This window comes from Lissotriton vulgaris, chromosome 4_1 (assembly GCF_964263255.1).
Source record: "Lissotriton vulgaris chromosome 4_1, aLisVul1.2, whole genome shotgun sequence".
In the NCBI taxonomy this organism is placed as follows: domain Eukaryota; kingdom Metazoa; phylum Chordata; class Amphibia; order Caudata; family Salamandridae; genus Lissotriton; species Lissotriton vulgaris.
The window spans coordinates 1,584,955,518-1,584,975,099 of NC_141691.1; the positions used below are offsets into that span (position 1 = coordinate 1,584,955,518).

General features: G+C 46.1%; 1 protein-coding gene across 1 annotated transcript in view; it reads left to right on the plus strand.

Annotated features, from left to right (window-relative positions):
• ADHFE1 (alcohol dehydrogenase iron containing 1) overlaps positions 1-19,582 on the plus strand; it is a 359,867-nt gene that overhangs the window by 244,811 nt on the left and 95,474 nt on the right. The window contains exon 10 of the mRNA XM_086965816.1: positions 12,381-12,479. Within this exon, the coding sequence (XP_086821942.1) occupies positions 12,381-12,479 (99 nt within the window). The remainder of the gene's footprint in view (positions 1-12,380; positions 12,480-19,582) is intronic.

A 19,582-nucleotide genomic window follows, 5' to 3' on the forward strand; every position in this document is an offset into this window, starting at 1 on the left:
GCTTTCTGCCTAATTTGGGGTAATTCCGTCCAGTGGTTCGGGCTGTAGTGCTCTTCAAAAATCCCTTTGGGAATTAACATGGGACACACACTTTTTCTTTAACCCCCCCCCCCCCCCCCTTCGGCCTCGATTTGACAAATCACCCCACAAATTTCCATGTGCAACAAGAATCACTGGTACTTTTTTTGGGGACCAATTTGGAAACCACTATGGAGATTCGTCAAATGGTGCTAAAGATATAGGCAAGTCAGAAAACGCTTTTCCTTTGGAAACATGGTCCTAACTGCCACTACGATATATATCTATATGTCCTGTATCCATTATGCTCAGTTTGGGTAAATTGGAATATGTAAGACTATAATTTTTGCAGTTGCCACTACCACTTGCTTTAGGCATATGGGTGATTTCTTTTTACAGGAGTGGTGGGGAGGATGGTTGGGTTCTTGGTGAAGTTTTTATGATCTTTTGATATGTTTTCCTCATGGAATTTAATTATGTTGTTGCAGCGCTGAGATGAAGGTGTTAGCTTGTTTGTTAGATTGATTATGCTAGAAATTTGTCTGAAAATCTATAGGAGTCCATTTGTGAGGTTAGAGGTATAATGTAGGTGATAAAAACTTTTCTTGGCTCTTTTTACAGCTTTATAGTAACCTGTCATTTGAACTTAACATTTGTTTTGTCGTTTTCTGAATTGGATTTAAACCATGATCATTCATTGTGCCCCATTCTTTCCATTTCAGCTAATTTCTCAGTGTACCATTTCTTTGACGTTTTTAAAAAAAATATTTTAAATAATTTACTGTGTCTTGAGGACATAGTGGCAAGATTATCAAGTGTTGACACAATATTGTCTTCGAGTCAGTTGAGAATTTCATTGAATGAGCAGATGATATTATTTGAGTAAATTTCCATGGAGGTTTCCATTAGGTCTCAGGGGTTGCACCCCTCCTAAATTCCGACATATTTACATACAAATATATTAAATAGATCGATTTATTTAGAGATACGAACATATCTCAACAAATCGATGTATTTACATCTGGGCTGTCTGTTTCAGGCTTCCTGCTCCGCCTCGTTCTGAAGGAGACGGAAGCCAGGCATTAAATTAACTTTCTACAGTGTGATGTAGTATGCAGGGTGTTGCAAAGCCCTTCATTGCCATTGTGGTCTGTGATGGTATGCACTCTGTAGGCTTGTGACGTGATCATCGTCACAGTTTCGGGCTTCGGAGATTTCATCCCTGGGAGATTCCAGACTTCAGTCATTGACAGACAAAGGATCACACCCTTTCGTCACACGTGGGAGTGGATGAAAGCACGTCTGATTTGGTGCCTTGCTCTCGGCAATAGTAAGTGTTTGAATGCTAATCTCTGGCATTATGTATATTGTTCTGAGACTCCTCACCATGCTAACCTCCCCCACTGTGACCCTCCCAGGCCCTGGCTGCACATCACTGGCCCTATTAGAACTGGAGCTGCAGCATTTGTTCCCCTGCACAAGGTGTAGATGTATGTGCTCTGAGCTCATGTATACTTGTGTACTGTTGAGGACCATTTCCACAGCTATAGGACTTTTCCCACATTACTTTGTCCTCTGCCCAGCGTCGTCATGTAATTATCTCATGTCAGTCCTTTTCTCCCTATTGCTCCTGTGTCCCTATTGCCAGTGCCCTCATGAGTATGCGCAGGTCACAGCCCTGGTCCCATCATCTGTGCCGCTCTATGCCTGTACCTGTGCATTATCCCCATGTCAGTAGAAGAGCCCTAAATTATGTGCCAGAGTCCCAATGCGCGTGTGTCTGTCACTTAAGCAGTCAGTCTAATCAGTGTGTGACATTAAAACTTGCCCTGTCTTCATGCCCCTAAGTTAAGTCTGATGCCAAAAACATGGATTGATTTATGAACAATGAATGTTAAAAACATTAATGCACTATTCAGCAATTTGTTCCTGTATTATTTCACATGCTTTACTTAATCTTGCATTCCCCAAGAGATAGCTATGTTATAATGTAATTGTTTATCTGTATTTTTTTCAGTGCATACTTTGAGTCACACAAAGAATTAGAGGGAGTGGCCCTAATGAGAGACCGTACTACTCCCTACCTGAATGTAAACTTGCTGAAAGTACGTTCTCAAAATTAAAAAAGGAGGGGGGACAAGAAAAGGAGAGATCCCTAAGATGGTGTACTAAGTGTTGGGGCCAAGAAGTTATATTCCCTATTAAAAGTGGGAGAGACCTTTCTTAGGATGAGAATCCTCTCTCACCCAAGGGTGACATGCTTCATCACAGGGTTCCCTCCTCACACCAGGAAACTTGCTGGTGTGGGCTCCAACTCCTCTGGACTAGAAGAGGAGCTGAGGGGTTTTGAGGAAGGGACCAAAGATAAGGAGGGTGAGAGGCAGAGTATAGAAAGGGTTGCAAAGGGATTAAAACTGTATCTAGGAGACCAAATATCATTATTGTGCGGTCTCTTAAGACAGGATTAAAAAGAAGAGGACTAGGGGTTATCAGCAAATATACCCCTAATTTAGGTTAACATGTTTCTGCCTATTGGCGACCCCAACTTGGGTTCAGGGGCATTCTTCAGGACCAAAAGGTAAGTCACTCGGCATCCAAGTTATTGAGATAACGTTAATATGTGTATAAATGTCTACTGACCACGATGTAACAATAGCCTGTAAATGTGAACGATGGGCCAGAAATTGCAGAAAGGAGGGTAGACCAACTCATATGCTAGGTGCTATTCTAATACCTCTCTTCAGCCTTATGGGTACCCCACTACGTACAGCCAAGAAGTCTGTGTCCTTTCAGCTAGGGGGGACGGGGGACTTTCAGTGAGTTTACATACTTTGAGCCATGCCATGTGTTTGAGGGACTTTGATTGTGCACACCGGCACTAAGGCTGAAGCCAAACAAAGTGCCTGTTAGTGTGTTGGCCTCTCTGCAGAGCACACAGAACAATATGTATGTATTCCATGTGGAACTTAAATTCTTTTTTTTTTTTTTTTTTTTTTGGTAGACCTTTATTGCACATTAATCATATACACAGCGGTGTGCCTACAACCCACTGACAGGGCCGGCCGCAATCAGTGTACCACACAGTATAGACGAGCTTAATAACACAGCACATCGGCTCAAGCGCAGGTTCAGAAAAATGCTTAGCTCATGAAGGCACCACGGATGTCCTAAATGCAATATCCAAAGCACACCAGTGATTCCGGCCGTTCAGCCCTTATGTGATCTCGGTCTCATTTTCAAGTTTTGCAAAAACAATGCCAAACGACAACCATCCCCAACTCCCCCCCAACCCTCCCGATCCTGGTCCTAGTGAGTATTCCAAGTCTGATATGTACAATATACAAGAGTCAGCCGGTACAGCAGGTAGTAGCAAATACATTAATTTGGTAGGCATTGTCACACCGTCTCTTCTTATAATACACAAATCACTGCGAGACACCAGAAGGTGGCTAGATCACACCAATTTCCCAGGTCAAATGTGAAGATCCCAAAGAGTACCGCTGCTCACACAGCCTACATAGGACACACTTCTCTCACGCATTCGGGCAGCATTCAAGCAGATTCCTGTTCTCCCCCCGACAAACTAGCGATCACACTCCTTTCACTATCAGAATCATCCAAAGACAACATATAGAGCGTAAACGGAGCCCATACGTCCTGTGGGCGAGACTTCTCCGGCAGCCCCTCATAGTAACAGTGCAGTTGGTCCCTGCAGTATGCCATGTCATTCAGCCACAGCTGCACATCAGGTGCCCTCCTCCCTCCCCATCCAATAGCAACTCTCCTCTTAGCCAATTGTAGCGCCAGTACCACAAGCCGTCGCGATTTTGCCGATATACCAGAAGCAATGCCCAAAAGACAGAGGCGCACATCCAGCTTGACTTCATTCGATATCATGACAGTTAGTCTCTCAGTTACATCCCTCCAGAAGTCATACACACGCGGACATCCCCAGGCCAGGTGTACAAAATCGGCATCGTCAGCACCACACCGAACACATTGCGCAGTAGCCCGAAGCCCATATCTGACCAGCTGGACCGGCGTGTAATACCACTGCTGCAGAAATTTATAGTGCAGAAGGCGGAAGTTGCCATTTATCACATACCCCCCAGTCATGTTACAGCATTCATTCCATTCGTCATCACTCAGAGGTTCTGGCAGGCTCTTATCCCAGCGTGCTCTAGCCAAAACCGCCCCCCCTCCCTCATCCTCCTGTGCAGCTTTATATAGTTTAGAGAGTAGTTTGGTTCTGTCTTTAGCTGTGTAAAGCAGTTGTAGTGCCCCGAGTGTTAATGGCTCTGCCGGGTACGTTGGAAACAGATCTCTTAACGCCGCCCGCAGACGAGCATAGATAAATGTAGCCATAACAGTGTTAGTGGAGCGTGCTGTCATGGCCTGCAGGGTGAGAAATGACGCCCCTGGAAAGAGGTCCCCCATGGATTGTATTCCAGCTTCCTTCAGAACCTGTAATCCTCCGATCTCACTGGACACTGAGACATCTGAGTGGTAAAGTAGTGGCATAGCCGGTGCATATAATGGCAACCTTGCAGCCCGTCTACCAAGGTCCTCCCAGGCGGTCGCCGTGATTCGCACAGTATCAATCTCCCCCTTCTCAAATACCGAATGTTTGTTAACAATCATGGCCCTCAGCGGATATGGTAACACTGCACTTGCCTCAAGCGCCACGTGCGGGGTATATGGCGGAGCATTTAACCAGTAACTCGCGAAGTGTGCTTGTGCGCAGAGATAATATAGCTTCATGTCCGGCAGGGCGAACCCTCCCAGTGCATACGGCTTAATCAATACCTCCCAAGTCACGCGTGGCTTCTTGCCGGCCCAGGTGAGTGAGATCAAGAGAGATCTCATCCTTGCAAAGAAATGCGACTTCAACGGGACAGGGATATTCACAAAAAGATAAAGAAATTTCGGTAGCACCACCATTTTAATCAAGGATATTCGATCAGCCAGCGTCAGAGGGAGACGAGTCCATCGCGCCACCTGATCTTCCAACTTAGAGATGGCAATACCATAGTTAGCCCGTATGACTTCCTGACAATCCCTATGTACCCAGATGCCTAGATATCGAACCGACTCCGTCGCCCATTCCAGAGGGAATTCCAGCGGGATTTGGTGAGTCGCGTCCGTGAGCGGTAGCACTATGGACTTGTCCCAATTTATAGATAGTCCGGAGTGTCGACCAAACTTAATGAACTCACGGAGTATATTTTCAAGATGGATTACCGGGTCTCTAACATATAGGACCATGTCGTCCGCGTACATTGACACAGCCAAAGATCTGAGAGGGAACTTCAACGCCGCTTCCGCATACCTCTGCCGCAAAATACAGGCCAAAGGCTCCATCATGATGGCAAATAGCAACGGCGACAGAGGGCAGCCCTGCCTCGTCCCCCTCTGTATCGGGAACGGTGAAGACACGTGACCGTTGACCCTAACTCTTGCCGTGGGCGCAGTATACAAGAGAGCAATAAGTGATGTAAAAAAGAGCGGCACCCCCATCCGGTGCAGGACGGCCAACATATATTTCCATGCCACCGAATCAAAGGCCTTGGCCGCGTCAAGCAGGACTGCGGCTGCAGCTAGCTCGGGTTTAAGCAGATGTAGAACCGCAAAAAGTGCCCTCAGATTGTGTGTAGTGGATCTGAGGGGGATGAATCCTGATTGATCCGGCAGGACCATGACTGGTAGAAGTAAACGTAATCTCGTAGCTAACACTTTGGCAAGTATTTTAACATCAGTGTTCATAAGTGAAAGGGGACGATATGACTCGCACTTATTCAGTGGTTTCCCTGGTTTAGGCAGCGCCACCAACAGTGCCTCTCTCATAGTCGCTGGAAGTCGTCCACACTCAAACGCTTCCTCCAAGACATGTGCCAGTTGCGGAATCAGCAAATCTGCATACGTTTTATAAAATTCGGAGGGCAGACCATCCGTGCCAGCCGCCTTCCCATTCGGGAGAGCTGCGATTGCGTCCCTGAATTCGGCTTCTGTGATATGATGCATTAGGAATTCCTGCTGACCTCTGGACAACCATACCAAGGCGACGCCCTCTAAATACTGATTCACTTCCTCCTCGTCGGCCGTGTCCCTGTGCTCATAGAGTTGCGCATAATGTTTCGAGAAGCAGGCTAAGATACCCTCTGTGGTAGTCACCACTACCCCTTGATCCTCAATCTCTTGCACCGTGCAGTGTCGTGCCCATGGATCCTTGATTCTATCTGCAAGTCCCTTCCCTGGTCTGCCCCCCTCACCATAGTATCTAGCTGTAGCATGTTTGGACAGGAATTTTATCTCCTGCTCCGCCAACTCGTTGTATTCAGTGACTTTTGATCTAATGTCTGCAAGTATCGTGCCCTCCGCACCCCCTTCCAGTCTCCGCTCGAGGGACAACAACTCTCTCTCCAACCTGGTCATGGAGTCCCTGATGGACGTGAGCACCCCTGACCTTAGACCTATACACGCACCTCTCACTGTTACCTTGAAGGCCTCCCACACCGTACTCATATTGTAAACGGATCCTACATTTTTCACAAAAAACTCCTCAATTATCTGTCTCAGTCGCTCAGACAACACTTGGTCAGTCAACACCCCTGGAGATAGTCGCCAAGTGAAAGGAGCTGGAGCATGCGTTGGGATCTGCAGTACCAGGGTAACAGGCGCATGATCGGAAACAGTGCGAGGTAGATGTTCAGCACCCACCACCCAACCACTAACATCTCGAGTCGCCAGCCAGTAATCCAATCTCGACCATGTATCGTGTGCTGATGTGTAACAAGTACCTGCCCGCTTGGTCGGATTGCGCAATCTCCATACATCCAGCAGTTGTAGCCCTCTCATACCCTCACACACCGCATCCACCGCTTTCTTGCGCACAGTAGGTCTGTCTTGTTTCTTGTCCAAATCTGAATCCAGCGTGACATTCCAGTCCCCCCCACAAAGGATAGCCGACGGTTCAAGCAGATAGATTTTGTTCCAGAGTGTAACATAGAAATCAGGATCATCGACATTTGGACCATATACATTGAGAAGAGTGATCAGCGTACCACACAATTTACCCTGTACAATGACATATCTACCCTCCTGGTCAATCTCTTCATGTATCACTTCGAAGGGAATATTTCTCTTTATCAGAATCATCACCCCCCGTGCGTAGGAAGAGTACTTAGTGGCCAGTCGCACCCCCGCCCATTGTTTGCCCACCATTTCAGCCGCCTTACCCTGAAGGTGTGTTTCTTGAAGGAACACTACCTGTGCACCATGCCTATTCAAAAAAGCAAGCATTTGTCTAGTCTTTTGCGGCTTATTGAGACCCCGCACATTCCAGGTAACACACGTGATTTTACCCCCCCTGTCCATATCGCCAGGTCTTCAAGTCTCCCATAAACCAATAGATCTGTCCCCGCACCCACCCCAGAGACCAACTCACTGTACCCCTCAAACCGACATTGACATGTATTCCTCCGCAGCAAAGGCCGAATCCTAACCAGAAGTTTCGAACACAGTTCACCAGCATCTCAGATCCCACATCCCGGCCCAGGAAAGAGAACACTCTCCCAACAACCCCCAACGCCCCAACCCCCATCCCACCACCCACTTCAGCGTTCCCAATTTGCCAAAGCCATCCCAAACCCCCCCCTCTCACAAACCCCAACGATTCAAACAACAGTGTGTGGGGATCTCCCTTATTGGGGGGCGTAGCGGCACACCACTCCCGCCAGGAATTGACGAGAATGTAGACCATACTCAATAATGACATCTCCAACCCTGCAGCCCTTAACTCTGTGATCATGACATCCAGTAATGAACTATCAAACTGCAGTACACTGCCAGGAGCGCCCCTCCACGTGTCCACAACCAATAGAGCAATATGTGTAGCTGAGAGTGTTACTGACATGCAGTGCAGCACTTGCGTGAGTCTCTCCAAACACAACGATCCCCAGCTAAGCTCCCCACTATGCTCACTGGAGAATGAATCCAGCCAACCGTAATTCAACATCAGTCGTAGAGACACCACCCGTCAGCATGTCCCTCCCTCCACAACATTCATGTTATTAGAACAAGGCGAGTCAGGCACCAGTGGGCCTCATGTCCTGGCAATGCCAACCAAATATAGTACAGTGTGGGCAACATATTGCAGCGCCCCGCAGCAGCACTCCTGCCGCAGTCATCAACCCAAAGCAGTTTAGGCGACTTCATCCTGCCTCTCGTCCTCATCATCCCGTCGTCCGTTCGGCTCCTTAGCACGTTTTTTCAGTTTTTTGGCGTAGTCCATGGCCGCCTTGGGGGAAGAAAAAATCTTATTATCCGAGGGAGGCCCTATCCGGAGGCGTGCAGGATATAACATGGCGTATGCAACGTTCTCAGTTCTCAGCATCTGTTTCACCGTGGCAAATTCTTTACGAGCTGTCTGCACCGCCATGGTGAAGTCAGGATAGAACTCAAGTTTGTTACCCTGATATTCAATGGAGCCCTTTTCCCTCGCAAGACGGAGAATAGTATCCCGATCCCTATAGTTCAGAATTCTGGCCACAATTGGCCGCGGCGGTGCCCCAGGCGGAGGTCGTTTGGCCAGAGAGCGATGGGCACGCTCCACTATAAAGACTCGAGACAGCTGATCAGCCCCAAATATGTCAATGAGCATTCTTTCCATGTAGTCCTCCATGCGCCCAACATTCGTGGATTCCGGCAGGCCCGTGACCCTTACATTTTTCCTTCTGGACCTCCCTTCCAACTCCTCGTTCTTCGCCTGTATGACCGCCAGCACCCTCTCCATGCTGAATACTTTAGACGAGACTGTGGCCAGTCCATCCTCCGTGGCAGAAACTCTCTGTTCCACTTCCCCCATTCGCTCATTTTGGCGGTCAAATTGCGTCGCCATTTGGTCTAGGCGGTGATTGACTGACTCCATGGTGCCTTCAATGGATTGTAGGGTCTTTTGCATGGCTACCAACGTAGATTCCAAATTCGGGGCACCCCCCATAGCCCCCCCCTGGTCAGTGTCAGCGGGTGCCTGGGAGGACATGAGCGCAGTTTTTTTTGCCTCAAATGTGATTTTCGGCTGGTTCCTCTCCGGTCTGCCCATGGCGGTGATTAATACAACACAGGCAAATGCGCAGTCCTGCAGAGCAGAGGCACCAGGCGAAGTTCTCAGAGTGGTTCTAGTGCAAATACCAGGTGTCCCTCGCCAGTTTCAGCCCTCAGCAGTGCTCCTTCCTGCAGTACAGGCAGTTCCACCGCACTCGGCGGCAAAAAGCGCCCCTAGGCGATCTCAGGTGTTCTCAATGCTCCCCCTTGGCACAGCGAGACGGTGTCCGCAAAGTGTTCATAGGGTTAGTACCATAAGTATTGATTTCCCCTCCAGCCAGCCCCTTCATCCGAGTCCGTGGTCGCTGGTCAGAACACAGCTATCGGAGCTCGTTTTTCACTGCCTCCAGCATAATATGGCGGGCACGCTGCAGGTCACCAGTCATCCAGCATACTGATGCAGTTCAGCAGGATAATAGCTGCCGGGGCAATGCGCAGACAAATCCCAGGGCTAGTGGCCGCTACGCCGCTCCGCCACTCCGCAGACCCCCTCGCCCTGCCCCCTCCAGACTCAGCTCGCACGGCGCGGCCCAGCTAGGCCCGGCGCCACCTCCGCAGCCCCAGGCTTGCGTAGCGCCCCGCCCCACTCACCGATACCAGCAGGGCCGGGTCCAGGCCGCTCGTTGTTTCTGCGCCGCTCCGGGGATATGTCGCAGGCCGTCTCCGCCGCCACCTCTACTCCGCAGGTCCCGGTCTCCACGCCTACAGGGTAGCAGCTGTAGGGATCAGCGGAGCGCCCAGCCCGGCCAGCAGCGGTATGACTCCTCCACGAGGCGCGAACTCTCAGCCAGCCAGCGGGATCCCGGCTCGGCCCCGAGAGCGCTCAGTGAGGCCTCGGATGTCGGAAGAAAAGGTTCCAGCGAGCCCCCGATGTTAGCGGGGCTCACTCAGCGTAGTTACAGGGTGCAGTTATTGGAGATAACAGGATTAATGGGCGAATGTTCAGATGGTCTTGACAGAGCCTCACGCAAGTGCGGCCATCTTGTCCGGCGCCCTCTAGCGCCCCCCCGGAACTTAAATTCTTTGAAAAAGATTGTGAAGGGGGTACTCAGATGTCAAAATATTTGCAAGGGAAAAGTAAGAGAAAATAAAATGCTTACATTTGAGGGAGTTCAGTGTATGTTTGGGGGCAGTGAAGTGAGGGAGATGCGAGGAAGTGGATTCGTGGAAGAGTGAAAAGACGGTGCTGAAGAGGAAAGAGAGGTGGTTGAAGATGTGCAGATGGACAAGTTATGTAAAGAAAAAGAGGATACATATCTAACATAAAGCACACATAACTGAAGGCCAAACCTCCTTCCACAGGCTTTATTGTATTTATTTCACATACTCACAATTTCACAATTGAAACATTTCCAATGTTAATCATTTATAACAAATGCCTGTTGTTACTCATTTATCTTAATCAGCTAACAACCATTGACAAAGCCAATCGTACTGACCGGTTTTAGGTGTGTCAGTTGTGTCATTTATCTGGATGCAGTTACATCTCAGAAAGAAACCAAAATACTGGTCAGGTGTCACACTATGGGAATCACAAAAATGTATTTGACATGTTCCTTTATAGAGAACCCCTTATTTTTCTCATCCCACTTATATACTTGTCTGCACATATTTCTATATAACTGGTTGCAGCCAGCAGCTGTGGGTGCTTCCCGAAGCCTGGTTAGAGCATTTTTTCCAAAGTTAATGCTGCATGCAGTGCAAGACACTGGGAAAGCATACATTTAAAAGGGCTAAAGCTGTCAGGCTGTACAATTCACACATTCCAGTAACTTAAACATATTAGTGCAGTAAGATATGGTGCAGTTTTTAATGTGTTTAATATTTCAAAACTATATGTTTCCAAAGCTTTGTAAGCCTTGCTTAATCACTACATTCATTTGTTTAAAATGCACCATTTGACAATTATTTTCCCATTTTTTTCTTGGGAGAGGGACCCACCCTGGACCCCAGGTTTGTCCATTTGACTTGTTTGTGTTGCTCGCTATATAAAAGTCATGCCCAACGTTTATGCTTACCACTTTCAAATATCACCAGCCGCCACTGCTGAACATTTGAAGGAACTCAAAGTGGCTGATTTTCTTGGGGGAATCACCTAGCATCAATGTTTTATCTAGAATTCAGATCATCCTGTGTGGGATGTGACTGGGAAACCGAATTTGAGCTTGTAGTGATCGGACTAAAATACTGTGGTGAAAGCAATGTTCCTTAAAGTGGGGTTCCAGCTGTCTTTTATCACTGACTTAAAAGAATAATGATTGTGGGAACTCGTTCCAGAGGATTGGGTGGTAACCTAGAAAGATGTTTTTCAACTAACAGAGGGTGCAGACAAGTGAAGGAATCCAAGGGCATTACATTCTACTTGGCCAAAGGAGAAGCACTTTGTACAGTGATACATTACTAATGCATCTACGAACTCCAGCGCAGTGTGCACTGACTGACTCAGGGATACAGACCCACTCAGAATCTTCTACCAATTCTGGTCAGCAGCTTGCACTGCAGAGGAGGAGAAGGGGCAGCCGCATGGTACCCTCTGTACTGCAGAGGTTTGGGATTGGTTTATTTTGAAGCAAGAGTTTTTTTATCCGGCATTGCAGCTTGAGGTTGTTGAGGACTTCCAGACTAATGAGGTGATGCCTCGTTTTTAAGCATCCTATAATTTCTTATCAAGCCCTTGCACAGATGTGGTGGTAATGCTGTTAAACCCTTTGTGTGCCTTAACAATGCCCGTCTATATTGATGGTCACATGCACATCCATTGGCTTCCAGTGCATATGTAATGTATTGTATTGCAAATGTGAGTCAATTTAACAACCTGGGTTTGCGATACAATGCAAGCACATCTGGATAGCTCATCACGGTCTGTCTGCCCCTGGATGACAATTTTATTTTATAGAGAACTTGTTACAAAAGCTCAATTTCAGGTATGCTGGTAAAAATGAAAGTGCGAGACCTAGGAAGGCTCCACACGTTACCCCATTTTAAAAACGACAAAGCACTGTTCAACGCTCCTTTAAAATGGGTATCTTCATGTAAAGGGCATGAAATGTAGGCTTTGAATAAGATTGCTTTCTCTCCTGTGTTTCCCTACCCTAATAGTTGTCCAATCGTTGCTTTGGGAACAGGTTGGGTAGAAATGCTTGTGTTGATAATTTCACCAGTACCTGTAAGGAGTGGAATCAAGTGGACGACTGCAGACATTAAATGGAAACACATTAATTTCTGTTCTTTTTTTAATTTTGTCACGTTTGTTTTTGCAGAGCTGTGAAGAATTCAGATGACCGTGAAGCCAGGTTTTCCATGCATCTGGCCAGTGCCTTTGCGGGTATCGGCTTTGGAAATGCTGGGGTTCATCTCTGGTAAGTTCAGATCCCTTAACTATGTAAATGTTGTGCCTCCGGCTACTTTGGGCTGTGATTTCTTAGTTATATGTTGCTGGATTACATGGAGTACCTAAAGGATTCAGTTTTGTGTCCTCGACCTCTTTAACTGGTCCTTCAAAAGTGCTGACAAATGATTGTGGGATAACCAGGTGTCACTGTCACCCGGCTACTACAACAAAACGTATAACTTAATTGTACTGAAGATAAGAAGCTAAACCTCGCCAATATCACTGAGTGAGCCAAGAGATGTCATGATTAGCTCAACAAGTGAGCCAAAGGATACCTTTACCACTTTCCAGGCATGAGGAGAAATGAACCCATCTCACAGGTGCCAGGGTTACAGAAGGGCAAGGTGAGGTAGAGCATGCTGCTTGTGCTGAAAGCCCAGCTGGTGCTCTTAATAGCAGTAAGAGAACCGGTCTTGGGTAAGGGTGTGTGTTTTGGTCTACATTGTTTCTATACACATGTTAAAAGTAAGAAATGCCTATTTCCTATGGAAGTATGTAGGGCTCTGCGCTTAGCATGCAGTTTTTGCAGATTTGAGAATTAGGATACCTTTCATATGAACTGTTACATCTTTTAAGAGATTCATGACTTTTCCTTTATGGTAGATAGGAAAGCCAATATTCTGCACCAGGACTCCTATGCAAGTATCATTATTTCTGAACATTTACTCACACACCAACAAGGTAATTTTGTTAATTAAATACAAATGATTATATGTGCATACACCAGACCACTCCATAGCTACTGTTTTCACTGCTTTTGACGCCATAGTTTTTCCTGTTGAATGTAAAAACACTTCAGAATCAATGTCTCCCAGGTCCACTAGCAAAATCATCTACCTTTCCAAACTAAGCGACAAAGCCAGTCTGCATAGAGCAGATGCGTTTGTACAGTTTGACTGAAGTGCCATGTGGTGTCATACACTTTTGATGCAACCAGACTACTCACATCTTCAATTAGTCAGGAGAACGCTGCAAAATAGGTGAGATATTTAGTTGTGTCCGCATTGTAATGTTAAAACATGGCACCTTTCTATGTAAAGGAACTCTTATTCAAGACTCACACATCCAATACTCTATTGTAAGAAACAAGATGTACTAGCATTTTGAACTTGGCGGATATCTTCTCAGGTCAATACAGAACCATATTTAAGCCCCACATATGGAATTCTTGCTAGTTGGTGGTTACATCCACTGGGCTCCTTTCATCAATTTACAAACCAAGGGGTGTTTCACCAGTAGTCTTCTTTCAACAGTGTCATGACCTGCCGAGATCAGCTATCAGAAGATGGTCACTGATAATGTGCTTTACTCTTGACTGTTGGATTAGTCAAGATGATTGGAACTTGTAATAGATCTGCTTAAAATGATGAAACCAATTTAGCAATCCGCATAAAGTACTGAAACAGAAGAGTAAAGTGACTTGAGGTAAAAAATGTGGAATGATTAAATGCCAGAAGGACGTGTAGCGGAAATACGCTAATGCAGTAGAGTTTGAAATTGCTCACCCTAACAAGATCGGGTACCCTGCCTGTTCTATGTAGGAATCAACACTTAAGCTCAGTTGATGTATTCGCAAGGTAGTATCCTTCAAGAATGTCTATAATATTAAAGGGCAAAACATCAAATTGTGGAATTTAAGCCAGCAACACTTGGAGCCAAGTAGGATCAAAAATTATAACTTAGTACTTACTCGTCTCATGTATATTATGTTACAATTATTTACATTGCATTGGACCATAACAGTACTTGTCCACGATAATTAAAGGGTTTTGAGATGACTTGTAGATGTTTACAAATCGCGAAGGGACGTTTTGATATATACAAATATGTTAATAATTCCGTTCTGAAGTGTCTGAGGTTTTTCCTGAGCCTCAAAGGAAGGCAAGAAGATCGGAATCCTAATTAAACAGTAGTGGTAGAAATTGGTTCTCTAGTTGACAGAGGTATCCCCTCTGTCCAAGTAGGGACCACAATCCTAGTCAGGGTAAGTCAGGTACACACCCTAAATTAACCTGGTAGCTTGGCACAGAGCAGTCAGGCTTAGCTTAAGAGGCAATGTATAAAGTATTTATGCAACACTTAATGCAGTAAAACAGTGAAAAACATCACACAAAAATAATCCACACCAGGTTAGAAAAAAGAGCTTAATTTAATTAACCACATCAGACCAATATGACAAAAATCCAATTAGTAGAACTTGAGAGATGATTTTTTTTTAAAGAATTAGGTGAAAATAGCTCAAAAAAGCAGAGAGAGCCAACTGTGGTTTTGTGGTCACGCCAGTTAAGGACAAAGTCACAAGTTCAGGCCTATCGTTATGGAGCATGGGCCGTTACAGGGACCCCCCTGCACCCGCTAAACACAGGACCTTAAATCCTGGTGCACAGTGTTGATTTGTAAGGCTTCGCGTCATCCGGCGTTGCCTGCAATACGGACCAAAGAAGGCAGAGCACCATAGGCCCACTTCCAAGGGTCCAGGCTGGGGTGGCACCACTTGGCATTGTAAACTTACAGATGACAGAGTTCAGGTGCTGTAGATGGTGAGTTGTAAGTCTTTTGTGTCCCTGAGACTTCAGGAAACAGGAGGCGATCCAGCAAGCCCTTGGTTTCAATTTGGTTCTGGGTTGGCAAGTGCAGTTCCAGTCCTTCTCACTACCATCCAAATGGGAGGCAGCAGGTCATTACAGCAGAGCAGGAATCCAGCTGACTGACAGTCTTTCAGCAGGATATCAGTCATCCTTCCTGGCAGGGTCTCCACAGGTCGAGATGTGTACTCAAGTGGTCGTGTCTGAGATCAAGAAGTTATACTTAGGTGCTGATTTTGGAAGGTGGGCGAAGCTTCTAGACAGTGGCTTTGAATTGCAGGGAATCCCCTTGCTCTAAGCTGGCTAGAGTGACGATAGAGGGTCATTAGGCCTACTGTGTGGAGACAGGGCACAGCCTATACAGGTGCAAGTGGGGTTGTGCTTCGCTCCACCCTGCCCATCAAGCCAGTTAATAGCCCATTAAGGCCCATGAATTCACACTTAAGCTCCCATTGTGTGTGGCTGTCTAGTGGTAATGAACAAGGCCCAGCCGTCACCCACCCCAGACATGTATTCCAATTCCAACAGAAGGCACAGAATAGTTAAAGTAATAAAAAGCCAACTTTCTAAAAGTGGCATTTTCAGACTTGCAACCTAAAATCCAACTTTCCCATAAATTGTGATTTTAAATTGTGAGTTCAGAGACCCCAAACTAAAAAAATCCATTGTTTCCCAATTGGAAACTACACTTATAAAAAGTAATAAGGAAATCTCAATGTTAACCTATGGGAGATATAGGACTTGCAATAGTGATAAACTAATTTATAAGCTTTTCACTACCTGGACATGTAAATCTTTTGAAATACACTGCACCCTGCCCTTGGGGCTGCCTAGGGCCTAACTTAGGGGAGACTTATATGTATTAGAAAGGATGGTTTGGGCCTAGCAATACAGTTAAATGGCCAGGTCGAAACTGCACAATGGCTCTGCAATGGCAGTCATGAGACCTGTTTAAAGGGCTACTGAAGTGGGTGGCACAATCTGTGCTGCAGGTCCACCTGTAGCATTTAATTTACATGCCATGGGCACATGTGGTGTGCTTTACTAGGGACTTATATGTAAATTAAACATGTTAATTGTGGGCAAGTCAATGTTGCCATGTTTTAAGTAGAGAGCACATGCACTTTAGCCCTGCCTTGCAGTGGTAAAGTGCCAATAGCAGTAAAACAAACAAAAACTAATTCAACAAAAAGGGGTGGGGGAAGGAAAACATTTGGGGGCGACCCTGCAGAGAGGGCTAGTTCAACAAGTAGTTTTAAAGAACGTACAATAACTTTATCTATGCAGTTTTCATAAACTGATGCAGCAAAATAACATCACTTCCCATCAAGTATATCAGGAAGGGCTCACCTTATATAAAGTGCACTCAATTAAAAATAGAGAAAACCTCTTTTCATGCAAACACTGGGTGCATAAAGCTTGGTTTAAAAATAATTACACTTATTTTAACCATTGAACCAATAGTTTACACTTTATTCAGTTTCACTTCCTCACTCAAGTACCACAGATCTTCACACACGAAAGGACTTAATAATTTCGGACAAATTCAGTTCATCATCCATGAATGGACCATCAAAAAGGGAAAATGCCTCAATGAAAGCCATACCAATATTGTTTTAAATAGGTATGATCCGATAGCTGTCATTTTCTATTGAATAAATACATTGACTGTGAACTAACGAGGCACCTATAAATACTTGCTCCTCCTCAAGCTTATCAGACAAATCGCCCAAGCCTGCATGTCCTTGCTTGCACCAGTTGGGACAAAGCAACCACACTTGCATCAGTGTGAACAGACCAAACTCAGCACTACGAAATATGCTTGGACCGAAACAGTGATAGTAGGATTTCAACCCGTCCCACACTATTCTTACACACAACAAACGGACGTAGGTGCAATAACATCAGGATTCTTCTCAGGGCTTTATGCGCAGCACATAACAATTCCCACATAAGACATACTACAAACATGCACTCTTCATGCATATGGGCTTTGGCTAGCACCAAACAGTCAAGGCTTCTGTCACACAAGTCTGACTCGCAGCACAGTGGGAAAGCAATCACTCATCAAAGCTCCCGCTTGCAACTATTTTCAAACTAAAAGACTACACAGTACTTTTAGGTTACCCAATGGTAGCAATATGCTACATAAATACCAATACCATTTAAAACATTTGTTTATTACCTTTATTTATTCGTTATTGGTAAGAATTAATACAGGTGTACATTCCGTAATGAGCCTTCCTAAATAGCATAGAAATAGCCACATTATTTACATTCCCGGGCATTGGGTCCCTCCCAATACACCAGCCAGTGAATCCCTTTCCTCTTCAGAGCTCAGGCAACTGCTACCCCCAGATGTAATTCGAGGGTTTGCCTGTGTCTCCTCAAACAGCAGTGCTCGGCTGAGTTCCCTCCACGCTCTTAGGTCCTCTTCTAGTTTCTCGTCCCTACAACACCTTTTCATGTGCACCTCTTCCACTAAGATCCATTCACGTGCATCCCTCAGCCACACCGTGACCTCAGGCGCCTGCACCCCCATCCAGACAATCGCAACTCTACACCGCACAAACACTAGTAGTAGTTGCTGGAGCTTATAAGCCATCTTGGTTTGTTTATGTTTGTGTATTAAACCTAGCAGGCAGTGTTTGGCATCAGTTGTACACGACGGCTAACACTACTTCAGACCCTCTCCCCTACCGCTGTCCAAAAGCATCATACCTCGTGGCAGTCCAAGGTCAAATGCAGGAAATTAGCCCCCTCCTTATGACACCTGGGACAAGTGTTGTGTTTGTCTGGAGCCATGCGGTGTATTCTCTCCGGGGTCATGTATGTACGATTATCAAAATTGTAGTGAATACGTTTGAAGCGGACATTACATGAGATTGTGTGTGTGAGAGCGCCCACCATCTTCCAGTCCCCATCCCCCAGAGGTGTCTCTGTGTCTGCATTCCATGTTGCGAATGCCCTGGGGGAAGGTCAATCGCGTCCTCCCTCATGGCCTAATATAACAGAGATATGAGGCGCTCGCCAGCTCTGCACATGAGAATTCTGTCCAGGGTCTGGGTGTTGGACGTGAGCGAGGGATATGTGGGCCATATTGCTTTGAATGTTAGAGAGTGCAGCTTATTGTAGATATTGTCCCCGTCCCAGCCCAAAATCACTGCATGCCTGCTCATATGTGATAAAACTCTCGCCCAGGTATAGGTCCGCAATAACTCTACACAACCACCTTCTCCTGCCAAGTCCAATAGGACATGTTAGCCATCACTCTGCTGACCGGTGCTAGGTCCAACACTAACAGTTCCTGGTGGAATAGAGCACCTTTCAGGATTCACTCCACAAAGGTCTGCCAGGTGAATGTGGTTTTCTTAACCACCTACTGCACCATGTCAGAGACTCCCGCTCCCTCCAGTAGCAGCAACGGCAGGTTGACTGCCGGTACCCTATCGTGGAGCAGTCTCTTCTCCCAATTGTCGCCATCATCAAACCACCTAGCAGCATGTTGTAACTGTGCTATGTAATAATAAAGGTCTAATCTCGGTGCCTCTAACCCACCGCCCTCATATGTGCAATTCAATATGGCAAGCGCCACTCTGCTACAGTGGCTAGCCCAATACAGTTCTATTAGTAAGGAGTCCAGTGTCCACCTTAGTATTGAGCATAGTGCATTGTGTAGCATGTACAGGCAGCGGGGTAGCACTACTATTTTAGCGATCTCCAATCTACCCATTAGAGGGAGAGTGTTTCCGAAACTCACAGATCGTTTCAATGCATCAATTGCCTTGTAGACATTGAGCTGCAGTATCTGTGCATCCTGTGCTGCCACCTGAATGCCCAAATACCGAAAATGATTCGTCTCCCACCGCAATAAGAAAGCAAACTTAGATGCTCAGTCCAGCTATTATAAAAACATTAGACTGGCAAGGAAGAACTGTCTTGCCCAGCAGCTTGCTGAGGCTGGCAATTCTTCCAAAGAACTGTATAAAATCTTACTGGCCTTTGTAAAACTGATAGCTTGTGAGAGTCCTGATGACTTTTCTCAGTCTCTCTGTGATGATATCTCTCTATTTCTTGAGAACAAAATAGAGCTGATCTATGACAAAATCACGAAGGCCTCCAGTCAAAGGAATAATACCTCCCTCCCCACTCAAATATCCATACATGATGACAAGTCACTAATGATGTTCCCCGCAGTCAATGACTCTGATTTTGCCTCTCTGATCAGTTATATTAAAACGGGGTCCCCTGATGACTTTCTGCCCGCTAAAATGGTTGCCTCCTTTAGCACTCTGCTTGGACCTGAGATTCAATCTGTAATAAATCTCTCCCTCAAGGAGGGACAGGTGCCTCTGGAGTGGAAGGAAGCGGTGGTGAATCCCATTCGGAAGAACACGGCGCTGCCATGGACAGACCTCTCTAACCTCCGACCCATCTCCCTCCTGCCATACCTTAGCAAGATGACCGAGAAACATGTGAACACCCA